At 40.4% G+C, this 13,870-nt stretch overlaps 1 protein-coding gene across 1 annotated transcript; it reads left to right on the top strand.

Moving 5' to 3' along the window:
- The first annotated feature begins 3,312 nt into the window (after positions 1 to 3,312).
- On the top strand, positions 3,313 to 13,488 carry CLK1 (CDC like kinase 1). The gene is made up of 13 exons (XM_045078536.1): positions 3,313 to 3,462; positions 5,412 to 5,572; positions 5,796 to 6,024; positions 7,014 to 7,104; positions 7,501 to 7,567; positions 9,808 to 9,924; positions 10,013 to 10,179; positions 10,915 to 11,009; positions 11,107 to 11,236; positions 12,053 to 12,135; positions 12,570 to 12,649; positions 12,912 to 13,002; positions 13,124 to 13,488. Exons 2-13 carry the CDS (start codon positions 5,412 to 5,414, stop codon positions 13,265 to 13,267), a joined length of 1,455 nt encoding a protein of 484 aa, XP_044934471.1. The 5' UTR covers positions 3,313 to 3,462; the 3' UTR covers positions 13,268 to 13,488.
- The last annotated feature ends 382 nt before the right edge of the window (positions 13,489 to 13,870 follow it).

Genomic DNA, 13,870 nt, shown 5'->3' with positions numbered 1-13,870 from the left:
TATACCTTGGTTAAACTTGGCAGTTTCCAAATCCATTTAGCAATATCTAAGCTATGTTGGGTATTTCGAAAGATATGTATTCTCATCTTTTTGTTCAAAAAATGAAAACTAGAGGTGCCTGGGTGACTCAGTCTGTTATGAGTCTGCCTTCAGCTCATCATGATCCCCAGAGTCCTGGGATCGGCTCCTGCAATAGGCTTCCTTCTCAGTGGATAGTCTGCTTGTGTTCTCTTGCTCTCTCTCTCCTGTGTCAAATAAACAAATAAAATCTTTCTTAAAAAAAGAAAGAAAAGAAAAGATTAAAACAAGTAATTTATTGAGTTTCTTCCAGACTTGTATGTGAAGGTGCATAGGACACTGCTTATTCCAAGGGAGCGTACTCTAGGAAACTAACAGATACACAAATAGATAAAATTTTAATATATAGGACTCAACTTTTAATCAGTTTAACAAACTGGATAGATTACTGTTTCACTAGTGAATTTAAATGAAAACAAATGGTTCTTTTCAATTCGGTTCATACCAACTATAAAGGTAGGGATGGGAACTCAAACTCTATTATATATTATGTAATAATATATAATAGACTAATAAACTTAATAAATATGGTTAATAATAAACTATATTAACTCTAAAGCAAATCTAGAATAAATGATAATATAAATTTTTAAAAGCAAATTACAATCAGGTGCACCTAACTGGCTCAGCTGGTGGAGGTTTGTGGTTTCCTGACTTCAGGTTTGTGGTTTCAAGCCCCAAATTGGGTGTAAAGACTATTTAAAATAAAATCATGGGTGTCTGGGTGGCTCAGTTGGTTAAGCGTCTGCCTTCACCTCAAATCAGGATCTTAGGATCCTGGGGTAGAGCTCTGCAGAGCCCCACATTGGGCTAGCTCAGCAGAGCCTACTTCTCCCTCACTCTCAAGTTAATAAAAAAATAAAATAAAATAAAATAATTTTTAAAAAGCAATATCTGAAATCCTTAAAAAGAAAAGTTATTTCATAAATTGTGTTAGGATAATCAGTAAGTTATATGAAGAAAAGTAGCAAAAGAATTTTACCCCACATGCAATTTCTACCCAAAATTGCAGATGCCTTAAAAAAAAAAAGGAAAAAACACCTCTGAAAAGGAAAGAATTTCAGTTTACAAACATGACAAAGATAAAGACAGAACAAGTTTAACTATATAAAAATCGAAAATTTGATTGCAATTAAAAAACTTCAAGAACTGGAGTGTCTGGGTGGCTGAATTGTTAGGTGTTTGTCTTTGCCTTTGGCTCAGGTCATGACCCCAAGATCCTGGGATTGAGCCCCTCCTTGGGATCCCTGCTCAGCAAGAAGCCTGCTTCTTATCTCACTCCCCCTTGCTTGTGTTCCCTCTCTCTCTCTGTGTCAAATACATACATAAAATCTTTAAAAAACAAAAACTTCAAGGACGAATGAGAGCTGTATATTCCAAAAAAGCAATGAGATATGAATGCGCAAGTAATGAAAAAAGGGAAGACGTTCAACTTCACTAATTAGGGAATAAAGTTGCAAGTTTCCTCCAAATTACCATTTTTAAATCTCTGCACTATGTTTGTTAGGATTGTGATAACGAAGTACCAGAAACTGGATAACTTAAAATTCTCTGTTAAACAGACTGGAAATTAAAAAAATCAAGGTATGAGCAGGTTAACTCTAAGGTCTGGCTTTGGCTGACAGAAGACCATTTTCTATCTTCACACAATCAGTGAGTGTCTGTGTCCTAATCTCTTTAAAAAGAAAGATCAGTCAGACAGGATTAGGATCCACCCTACTGACCTCATTTTAACCTTAGGTAGGTCTGTAAAGGCCACTTCTACAAATAACTCACCATCTTGGGGTGGGGGAGGGGCAGTTAAGACTTAAACATGAACTGGAGAGACAGTGCCACCCCAAACAACCAATAACATGCACTAAAGAACACAGAAAATAATCTCATAAATGAAAATACCAAGTTAGTAATTGTTTAGGTGTAAGGGTTTGCTAAATTTAAAACCATTTCGGAAACTAATTTTGGAAGTATATACCAGACTTTTTCCAAGTTCACCGTCTTTCATCCCTGTAATCCTACTGTGGGGATTTCCAAATTGCTCTGTAGTCCTTCACTGCAAATATTACCTGTAACAGAATACAGTTGATGCCCATCTCCTAGATTGTTAGACTTGAGAACGTATGTACAGTGCTTAGCACAGTAACTAGCTCTGTAACTATGAATGCCTATTATCTTTTCAAAGATGGGGATTCCCAAGTGCTAAATACAACCTGAATTTCACAAGTTATTGTGATGAATTTCTCCCTCTGTGAAATATTTATCTCCTATTTGGGGACCCTGACCCCAATATAAAGATTTAAGTATTAGTGGTTTTATAAGTATTAATGGTTTTAAAACCATAAAGAGAAGGGTCTTATGAAATGCAGACTACCATAGAAATTTGGAAATTCGTATTCCTCATCAGTTTTTACCCAATAATTGTGCATCTGTGTAGGGCTAGCTACATTTGCTGCTCTCCCGTGCAAGTGTGAACAATAAACTTATGCTTAGTTGTAATGTTCAATTTTATACGTTTTCCACTGAGTTTGGGATGAGTAAACAAGAAACAAAATGGAGGAAGGGCGCGGGGTCAGGACTGGCAATTACTTTGGTCTATTAATATGCAGTTTGATGATTTTGTTGTTCAGAGGCTGTTTCCTGATACTCTTTCTTCACGACCTGGCATTTACCGATTTAGAGTTCATCTGGCCTTGACAGTGGAGAGGACTGGCTCAATGCCAAAATGTTTAACTATGAAGGGTCCTCACTTCCCGTTTCCAAGCTCTTGCCTGCTCATTTCCTCGAGAAAAATCCTTGCAATCCAATTTCAGTGTGTGTGAGTCCCAACCACTAAAGACTCAACTAGTTTAAATAGGTCTCAGAGGCTTAGCAAAGTCGAAATACAATTACTAATTTAGAGCGACAGGACGGAGATCGTGTTTTTTTAAAGGATTGTTCGGTGGCTGCAATCAGTGCACAGACTATTTAGTATCACGGTCCCTCACTTTCTCTTGCACCCATCGTTCCCAGACACCACTTCTAACGAGCGCGTTCGAAACTCGACTCTCCAGCACTCACATTGTTCCCTCGGACCTAGACCGCCCCCAACATGGCCGACACGACTCCCCGCCTCCGCCTTCAGTCTTCGGGCTCCCCACGCGGCGCCTGCGCACACGGCGGCCACCGCTGTCTCCTTCTATCCCCGGGTGCAGGCGCCGCCCCACCCCCCGCCCCGCCCCGCCCTGCGGCGGGACGCGTTCGCCGCGTCACCCTTGTTTTCGAGTCGAGTCCCGACGCAGCGGCTGTCAGCTCCATTTTGTTGTTGGAGCCCGTCGCCGTCAGTTGGGCTTTTCCCGTTTTCGCGTTGCAAGCTTTGTCTCCTTCGGCTTGGACTCTTTGGCCTGGACGGTAAGACGCAGAAGGAAGCGGGCTGGGCAGTCAGGGCCCTTTTTCTGTGCCGCGGAAGCGCCTGGTGGTGCCCACTCTCCTCGCTTGTTCCCTGCCTGTAATCCCCGGCACGACGACCCCTTTTTGTCCTCTCACCCCCGAGCAGGAAGGCGGCTCGCTCGTCTTCCGCGCGCTGCAGAGCCCGTTGCCGCGAGTTTCTCCTTGAACCGCGACGCCCTGGACACTGGCGCTGGGGGAGGGAGGGAGTGCTGGGCTGGAAGGTCCGGGCCGAGCGCCCTTAGGCGCCATTTTGTTGGCGACGGCCTCGGCCACCTCAGCGGAGCTGTAAGATGGCGGCGGGGCGGAGGAGGCGAAGCTTCCTGCGGTGGGTGGTGTTGACTTGGGTCCTGGAAGGTGCGTGTCACGCTCCGGTAAGGAGCGGTGTTTGTAGCGAATGGAGAGGACACACTGACCTGGTAGAGGAGGTATCCCTTAACGTCGTTCCAGTCTTGAAAGATTGAGTGAAAATCGCTAGTGCCTTTGCCCGCGGTGGCGCTGGCGAACACCAGATCCAGAAGCCGGGAGAAGCCGAGATGGTAGGGTGTGTTGGAAGGAGCGTTGGCATTTTTGCGCCCCTTTACCCCCAGACCCCTAGCGAAGGATTGGAGCGCTTTGATGCAGAGTTAGTGCGAGACGTGGCGGAGACTCGGCAGTTAGGACTAGTAAGAACGGTATTGATGAAAAGTCAGTTCCATGAAATGTTTTTTCACCAGTAATCAGGGATTTTTGTTCGAAACATTACTGGAAGGAAGGTGCTTCCCTCCCCTTAATTATGTAAGATTGCTTTTAGAAAAGCTAGGTTTTGTTACGTAGTGTGCTGGGTACCCCAAAAGATGGTATTTCGTGGTTTCCTGATGCCACGGTTGACTTAGTGGTAGCTCGATCGCTTTATCGGCCTGACGGAATCCATCGCGAGGAGTTCTGTCGCAGAGGGCGTTTGCGGTGCGTTTGAGTTGGAGGCTGGTTTCCGGTGAACATTTAAACGGGGACCTGTAGTCCACACGTGTGGACCTACAGTATGTTTATGTTGCTGACGGGAAAGGGGAGGTTTTAAGATTGATTTAGTTACTTGACAGATCACGCGTAGGCAGAGAGGGGGCGGGGGAAGCAGGCTCCCTGCTGAGCAAAGAGCCCGGAGCCGGGCCGGATTCCAGGACCCTGAGATCATGACCTGAGCCGAAGGCGGAGGCTTTATCGACTGATCCTGTCCTGAGCCCGAGGCAGACGCTTAACCGACTTAGCCACTCGCCCCCCCTCCACCCCCCGCCAATGACTTACGAACTTCGATTTAAAAGAACAGATTTTTTAAATGATTTTGTTTGATAGAGATCTCAAGTAGACAGAGAGAGGAGGAAGCAGGCTCTCTGCTGAGCAGAGAGCCCGATGTGGGACACGGGGCTTGGTCCCAGGACCCTGGGATAATGACCAGACCAAAAACGGAGACTTAACCCACTGAGCCACCCGGGAGCCCCTAAAAGAACGGTTTAGAGGCAGCTGTCTGACTGAGTTAGTAGAGATTCTTGAGCTCCAGGTTATGAGTTCTGGCCCCACACTGGGTGTGGAGATTATTGAAAAATAAAATCTTTAGGGGCTCCTGGGTGGCTCAGTGGGTTAAGCCTCTGCCTTCAGCTCTGGTCATGGTCTCAGGGTCCTGGGATGGAGCCCCATGGGGGGGCTCTCTGCCCAGCACAGAGCCTGCGTCCCTCTACCCCGCGCGCTCTCTGCCTGCCTCTCTGCCCACTTGTGATCTCTGTCAAATAAAATAAAATCTAAAAATAAAATAAAATCTTTAAAAAAAAAAAATTTAAAAAGTCAAAGCTAGAGTGAATTTGCAAAGAAGAGTTTTATTAAACTGCTCAGTGTTGGCAGGTGGGATACAACTTAACTGGAAAAATGTGTCTTTTATGTAGATGAGACACTCAAAGAGAACTTACTGCCCTGATTGGGATGAAAAGGATTGGGACTGTGGAAAATGGAGAAGCAGCAGCAGTCATAAAAGAAAGAAGAGATCACATAGCAGTGCCCGAGAGAACAAGCGCTGCAAATATAATCATTCTAAAACATCTGATAGGTAAGAATGGTATTTAAAGTGTCTCAGTATAAAAATACATTTCACTGCAATGCTGTACGTCAACTGTATCTCAGCAAAAGTTGGGGTATATTTTCCTGATTACGTAAGTAATGATGAATCACATTCCTTTCTGTTTCCAATGAGGGCTTGTAATGTTTGTAAAATTGTGTGGATTTTTTTGGTGGGGAAAGCATAAAGTCTTAAAATCTTTTTATTTCTTTAGCCATTATTTGGAAAGCAGATCCATAAATGAGAAAGATTATCATAGTCGACGCTACATTGATGAATACAGAAATGACTACAGTCAAGGATGTGAACCTGGACATCGTCATAGAGACCATGAAAGCAGATACCAGAACCATAGTAGCAAGTCTTCTGGGAGAAGTGGAAGAAGTAGTTATAAAAGCAAACACAGGATTCACCACAGTACTTCACGCCATCGTTCACATGGGGTATGAGCTCTTTTAAAACATTCTGTTAATTTTATTTCTCACGTGGAACAGGAATACTTGAATTTGTGTTTGATCATTTGAGAAAGTTCTGTTTAAAAAAAGTCATCTCAGTTTAACTTGGATTTTTTATGTTTGTGCATTGAATAGGAAATTCCTGAAATACAGTACATATTAAGTTATATAGCAATAGATTTTATTATTATTGGCAACTAATTGTCATTCCAGTAAATCAGTGGAGGTGATTAGATTAGTTTATTTTTATGGTATTTCAGGAAATGATTTGTTTTGATAAATTGAAGTCTTGTCACAAAAGTTAGAATAAGCATTTTATTTTTGTATGGTTGAGGGTTTAGGCATGTCTTTTTCTAATAAAGCATGCTCTAATTTTTTCACTAAGCAAATCACTTAACAGATTGAACATTATGGGTTATGGGTTAATTTGAATATTAGTTCAGATGACATTTTAAGTGACATAGTGTTATTCTTGTATGCCAGATCTTTTTTTTTTTCTCCCCAAAATTAGGACTTTAATTTTATTTACTGTTTCAGTATTTGTTTTCTTAGATTAGTTAGGAAATCTTAATTTGGCCACAGTCTACTTTGACCAAGTAAATATTTCATCCTGCAGTTTAACAACATTAAATTAGAACACTAGAAACTTAAAATTATGTTTCAGTGAATGCTACAATTAAGCATTTTTTTTTTTTTTTAAGAAAAACAATTGTATTATGTTTTGTTGCCTTGCCACTTTGAGTATCTTATCTGAAAATCTGTTCCTTGCCATGTTTTTCTCCTGTTAACATAAACTATGTGCCCTGTGAATTTCTGGGGACTGAATTTGAAATTGCTCCTGCCAACCGTTTGTGGCCTGGCGTGTATCTGAATGCCTGAATATCTCCCCGCTGAATGAATTTCGTATTCTGCCCTGAATTCACTCGGGTATATTGATTGGCTGGATGATCTTGGTGCCGCCCACTTGACGTTTCCAGAAGAGTCACCGAAGGAAAAGAACCAGGAGTGTAGAGGATGATGAGGAGGGTCACCTGATCTGTCAGAGTGGAGACGTACTAAGTGCAAGATGTATAGAATATTTTTCAACACTTATTAACTTTTCAGATAACATAATCTATATATAAAGATTTCAGGGATTTGGAAATCTTTTCTTTCTCTGTTTTTTTGTTTGTTTGTTCTTCATTTCTTTTGGTGGGGGGGGATTGTGTTTCTTTCTTTCTTTAGAAATTTAATATTTGTTAAGCAGAACTTCCAAAATAGTAAATCAAGTTAATAAAATGAGCTTAAGAATGAATTTAGAACTAAAAATAGTTATAAATGTTTTTTGACAGTGTTGACCAATAAAATGTCTAGTGATAAGGAAATTTGTAGCATCAACTAGAATAATCTGCATTGATAGCATTTATTATGATAAGTAAACTGTTCCACTTCTTGATATAACTGAGATTTATTTCTCTCTTTTAGATGAAATTGTTGATACTTTAGGAGAAGGAGCTTTTGGAAAAGTCGTGGAGTGCATTGATCATAAAGCGTAAGTTTCCTACCCTGAGATTGCATTTGGGGCTGTCACCAATGTGAGAGAATTTTTTTAGCTTTAGTATATTGTCTGACCATAACCTTTCACTTGGTTTTTTTGCTTTGATCTAGGAAACTCCCAATAAAAGGTTCCAGCCTGATAGGGGTACTTGCGTGTTTCAGTTTGTTAAGCATCTCCTTTGGCTCAGCTCAGGAGCTGAGGGTCCTATAATCAGACCCTGTGTTGGGCTCCCTATTCACAGGGAATATGCTCCTTCCTCCCTTTTCCTCTGCCCACCTCCCCCTCTTCTGTGTGCTCTCAGATAAATAATTTTTTGTTTTGTTTTGTTTTTAAAGAATTTATTTGTCCTAGCACAAGCAGGGGGAGTGGCAAGCAATTGACCAGCTCCCTGCTGAGCAAGGGGCCCGATGGGACTGGAACCCAGGTGTCTGCCTTTGGCTCATGATCTGAGCCAAAGGCAGACGCCTAACCAACTCAGCCACCCAGGCATCCCTTAGATAAATAAAATATTTTAAAAAGCGGGGGAGGGGAGGATGAACAGCCCTTTAGATTATTTTTTTATTTTTTATTTTATTTATTTATTTATGTTTAGATTTTATTTATTTATTTGACAGAGATCACATGTAGGCCGGGGTGGGGAGGAGAACAGGCTCCCCGCTGAGCAGGGAGCCCGATGTGGGGACATGATCCCAGGGTCCGAGATGATGTCCTGGTAGGAAGGCAAAGGCTTAACCCACTGAGCCACCCAGGCGCTCGAGTCCTTTGGGTTTTTAAACACTAGCTATTAATAATGTGTGTAGCCTTTGATTTTAAGTTGAGAATGGATTTTTTTCTTTCTTTCTTTCTTTCTTTTTTTTTTTTTTTTATCAGATAAGCCCACTGGCTTTAATTTTTAAAAAGATTTTATTTACTTGACAGAGAGGGAACACAAGCAAGGGGAGTGAGAGAGGGAGAAACAGGCTTCCCACCCAGCAAGGAGCTTGATGTGGGGCTCGATCCCAGGACCCTCGGGATCATGACCCAAGCCAAAGCAGACACCCAACAACTAAGTCACCCATGTACCCCAGATTTTATTATTTTAGAAAATAGTTTGTTGTCCCACTGGGCACAGTTGTGACAGTTCTTGTGGCCTCCCTCCTTCCCCTAGTCATTGATCTAAATCAGAACTTCCCACAGCCTTGGTTTCTTGGGTGTTTGGAACTGGGCTCACCCAAGGCATATTGACACATTCTTCAGGGTAGTAGGACACTGTATTCTTAGAAAATGCTATGATTGATGGCACAGCCATGGTTGAGAACTCTTAAATTGGTATCACATGGCCCCTTCCATAACTTTTCTGGTAACCTAGACAAAATGAAGAATTTGATAAAATGGGGCCCCTGGGTGGCTCAGTGGTTGGGCATCTGCCTTCGGCTCGGGTCATGATAAACCAGTGTCCTGGGATCAAGCCCTGCATTGGGTTCTCTCCTCCACAGGAAACCTGCTTCTCCCTCTCCCGCTTCCCCGGCTTGTGTTCCCTCTCTCACTGTCTGTCTCTCAAATTTAAAAAAATCTTCGAAAAAAAAAGAATTTGATAAAATATTTGTCAGTGACAAGTACTAAAGAAGAAACTGTTTTACATATACGTATTGAGTTTTAATTGGATTACGAGTTGAGTGGTGATACCCCAATAATCTTGTTACTTTATAGCTATTAATACATAGTTTAGTTGAAGGACCAAAAAAAGAATTCATATGAGTGGTGGTTTGATGAAAAAAATTGTTGTCATTCAACATGTATTTGTACCAACTGATTCCACCATATACTTAAAGATCATTCTTGGGATGTCTGGATGGCTCAGCTGGTTAAGTGTCTACCCTCAGCTCTGGTTGTGATGCCAAGGTCCTGGGATGGAGTCCCACATCGGGCTCCTTGCTGGGCGGGGAGCTTGCTCCTCCCTGTACCTGCTGTTACCCCTGCTTATGCTTGCTCGCTCACTCTCTCCAACAAGAAAAGTCTTAGAAAAAAATAAAGATCATTATTGTTGCTTATAGTGAGTTGCTATAGTCCTATAAAACTGGGTTAATTTTGTTAGAATACTTTGGTATAATCAGATAAAACTGAATACTAGACCATAAATTCAAGAAAACAAATATAGTGGGTCAAAGTAGAAGTCGTTAAAGTTGGAAAAGAGTAATAGGAAAGTGGAAGAGGATATAATTTTTAACATTTTTTTTTTCAACTTTCTCTAACAGAGGAGGTAGACATGTGGCAGTAAAAATAGTTAAAAATGTGGATAGATACTGTGAAGCTGCTCGCTCAGAAATACAAGTTCTGGAACACTTGAATACAACAGACCCCAGTAGTACATTGTAAGTATCAAAGTAGAACTCAGAAGATCCTCTCAGATAGATTTGAATTATGAGAAGGTGTACTCAGTTATTTTTCATGTATTTATAGCCGCTGTGTCCAGATGTTGGAGTGGTTTGAGCATCATGGTCACATTTGCATTGTATTTGAACTACTTGGACTTAGTACGTATGACTTCATTAAGGAAAATGGTTTTCTGCCATTTCGTCTGGATCATATCAGGAAGATGGCATATCAGATATGCAAGTCAGTAAATTGTAAGTACTTGGCATGTCTTCAAGAAACTTGAAGTTACTGAGACTAACTTAATGCCAGACTGATTTGGATCTTTTAAGAAAAAAATAGGATCTAACATAAGCCTGACTTAAGAGTAGGTATGAGAAAGATGTTGATGACTAGCTGTTGGTCAGTTTTGCTTTCATTCAGTAAGTAGTATATTGTCCATCATGTAGTAAAATATTGTCATGTAGAAGAGTAGTTTAGTTTGGTTTATAATTGCTGCTTCTACTTCTTGCTCCTGTGGTTCTGATACCTGCTCTGATGGTCTCTGTGGTGAAGTCTAGATTCAAATTTTTGACTGTAGTCATTTCTGTATGTAGCATCGGCTGTGATGATCTTTCTTATTTATGGATCTGCTTTCCAAATAATGGCTAAAAAAATAAAAAGATTTTAAGACTTTAAGTAATCTTTTTTATTTTTGGAAAGATTTTATGTTTTCCCCACCAAAAAATAATTCACACAGTTTTAAAAAGTTAAAAGCCATCATTAGAAACAGGCAATCTTGGCTTCATGAATAAAAATAACTTCTTCACATTTGAGTGGTTAGCTGCTGGTAGACTAACTTTGAGGGTAGTAGGTAGTTTTCTAGTAGCCTCTTGAATGTTGAAAACTTTGGACATGTAGGAAAAGCATCAGAGAGGTTTTTGTTGTAGGACTTTTGAGTTTCATTAGGTTTTTGATTTTCAGATGACAACTTTCTGTTTCATTCTCAGTTCTACACAGTAACAAGTTGACTCACACAGACTTAAAGCCTGAAAACATCTTATTTGTGCAGTCTGACTATACAGAGGCATATAATCCCAAAATAGTAAGTCTGTAGTATGTCACTTTCATTGTTTGAAATTAATTAATATCCTATGCCTTCTTAATATTGTGCCTCCTTATCCCATTATTTGTGATTTCAGAAACGTGATGAACGTACCTTAATAAATCCAGATATTAAAGTTGTAGACTTTGGAAGCGCTACTTACGATGATGAACATCATAGTACATTGGTATCTACAAGGCATTATAGGGCACCTGAAGTTATTTTGGGTAAGTTGCCTAATTGTGCTTTAGGAATGTGTATATATCCTTTTGTAGTTCTGCTCTTATTCTTTGTGGGGATTTTCTAAAATCTTTTTCCCTTTAAGAGATTAATAACTTAAAACACAATATGGGGGACGCCTGGGTGGCTCAGTTGGTTAAGCGGCTGCCTTCGGCTCAGGTCATGATCCCAGCGTCCTGGGATCGAGTCCCACATCGGGCTCCTTCCTCTGCAGGGAGCCTGCTTCTCCCTGTGACTCTGCCTTCCACTCTGTCTGCCTGTGCTCGCTCTCACTCGCTCTCGCTCTGACAAATAAATAAATAAAATCTTTAAAAAAAAAAAACAACACAATATGGGTAGGTGGTGCCTGGGTGGCTCAGTCAGCACCATCTGACTGCAGTGCAGGTCATGATCTCAGGTTCCTGGGACTTTGGGGGGGAGGCTCCACCCTTGGCAGGGAGTCTGCTTGTCCCTCTGCCTTCACCCCGACCCAGCTCATGTGTGCAGAAGGACGCGCACATGTGCTCTCTCTCAAATAAAATAAAAAAACACACACACACATAGGGGCACCTGGGTGGCTCAGTGGGTTAAGCCTCTGCCTTCGGCTCGGGTCATGATCTTGGGGTCCTGGGATAGAGCCCCACATGGGGTTCCCTGCTCGGCAGGGAGCCTGCTTCCTCCTCTCTCTCTGCCTACTTGTGATCTCTGTCAAATAAAATCTTAAAAAAAATACATACACATTAAAGATATTAAGCTCATGTTTGTTTTTCAGTGTCTTCAAGAAATAAAGCTTTTTTTCCTAACAGTTTGCTTTTGCTTTGCAGCTTTAGGATGGTCCCAGCCATGTGATGTCTGGAGTATAGGTTGTATTCTTATTGAATACTACCTTGGGTTTACAGTATTTCCAGTAAGTGATCAGTTTCAGTGGCTTTGCTCAAAAAAAGTGCTTTTAAAAAAAAAGGTGTTTATGTGAGTGAACATTATAAAGCAAAAGTATACACATTTAGGCAGTTTTTTCCCCTAACTATAGACTAATTGTTAAGTATAAAGGAATAAAGTTTCTGTAACGTGCTATTGGGTATTTGTATTTCCTTCATAATTTATCATTTTACTTAAAAATTTTTTCAAGTATACTGTAACAGTTATCCTGTTCATTTGGAGATAATCACTGGTGAGCTTGTTCTTTGGCTCTTAGTATTTATCATCAGCTGTAACTTGCTAAAAATTTGCCTTTTTTAGTAATTACCTTCCTTTTGATTTCTATGGACTAGAAATTTAGCAGCTCTGTTAAATGAGAACAAAGTACACAATGTGCTTAACAAGTTTTGTTTATTGTTTTAGACACATGACAGTAAGGAGCATTTGGCAATGATGGAAAGGATTCTTGGACCTTTACCAAAACATATGATACAGAAAACCAGGTATGTTTCTATTTAAGAGTAGGTGCCATCCTTTGTACCGCTAGGTCTTCTGTAGAACTTTTATAAAAAATCAGACTAATGCTTTTTCACTTAAACAGATTCCTTTGTTGGGAAGCCAGTAGCTAGGCTGTTTTCAAGTCTCTAGTGAAGTGTTAGTCTTTGATCTATAAAAGCATAATAATTGATGAAACCAGTCATTTTCACTATATGTTTTAAGCTTTCATTGTCAGCATTATAAACATCAATGGATATTGACTTTTAGGAAACGTAAATATTTCCATCATGATCGATTAGACTGGGACGAACACAGTTCTGCCGGCAGATATGTCTCAAGGCGCTGTAAACCGCTGAAGGTGAGTCTGGGCCATTAAACGATTAAAAGCTTGAGTTTCCCTTCTTTTTATGGTAGAGAAGTAAGTTATGATAAATGGTAGTTGAAAATTTTCGACTATTGACTATTTCTTTTCCTTTCAGGAATTTATGCTCTCTCAGGATGCTGAACATGAGCTGCTCTTTGACCTCATTGAGAAAATGTTGGAGTATGATCCAGCTAAAAGGATTACTCTCAAAGAAGCCTTAAAGCATCCTTTCTTTTACCCCCTAAAAAAAGCTACATAGATCTATAGTCTCTTGAAGAGATTTTATAGACTGTATCAGTCCAATTTTTAAATAATAAGTTATTTTGTATAGCTTTTGTAAAATTCTTACATTTTTGTATTGCTATGTTTATTTTGCTTGGATAATTTGATTTAAGTAAATTGCTGAAGTAATGAACATTTTTCCAGTAATTGCTGTATAAAATGATTTATTCAGAATAAAATTTTTGTGCTTAAACGAAATTTATCAGAATCTGTAGTTTGTTTTTTTTTTTTTTTTTTTTTTTTTAAAGATTTTATTTATTTATTTGACAGAGAGAAATTACAAGTACACTGAGAGGCAGGCAGAGAGAGAGAGAAGGAAGCAGGCTCCCTGCTGAGCAGAGAGCCCGATGCGGGACTCGATCCCAGGACCCTGAGATCATGACCTGAGCCGAAGGCAGCGGCTTAACCCACTGAGCCACCCAGGCGCCCCTGTAGTTTGTTTTTAGCACCATTTTCCTCTCTGTATTTCTATCTTTGGAGGCTTCCTTTAAGTCTTTGGAAATACTTAGATTTGTTTCTATTTAAGGAATTGCCAGCCTCTGCCTGCCTTCTTGAAACAAAATGTAATGTCCAAATTTTA

The sequence above is a fragment of the Mustela putorius genome, unplaced genomic scaffold, assembly GCF_011764305.1.
Source record: "Mustela putorius furo isolate JIRA1106 unplaced genomic scaffold, ASM1176430v1.1 tig00000275_pilon_pilon_pilon, whole genome shotgun sequence".
Lineage (NCBI taxonomy): Eukaryota > Metazoa > Chordata > Mammalia > Carnivora > Mustelidae > Mustela > Mustela putorius.
This window is presented reverse-complemented; position numbering and strand designations above follow the sequence as displayed.

What these genes read in the sequence shown, in the direction of transcription:
- CLK1 (XM_045078536.1), top strand. Translation starts at nt 5,412, where the DNA reads ATGAGACACTCAAAGAGAACTTACTGCCCTGATTGGGATGAAAAGGAT. An exon ending in CATTCTAAAACATCTGATAG is followed by an intron (nt 5,573 to 5,795) that starts GTAAGAATGGTA and finishes TTATTTCTTTAG; the next exon opens with CCATTATTTGGAAAGCAGAT. An exon ending in GGCGCTGTAAACCGCTGAAG is followed by an intron (nt 13,003 to 13,123) that starts GTGAGTCTGGGC and finishes TTTTCCTTTCAG; the next exon opens with GAATTTATGCTCTCTCAGGA.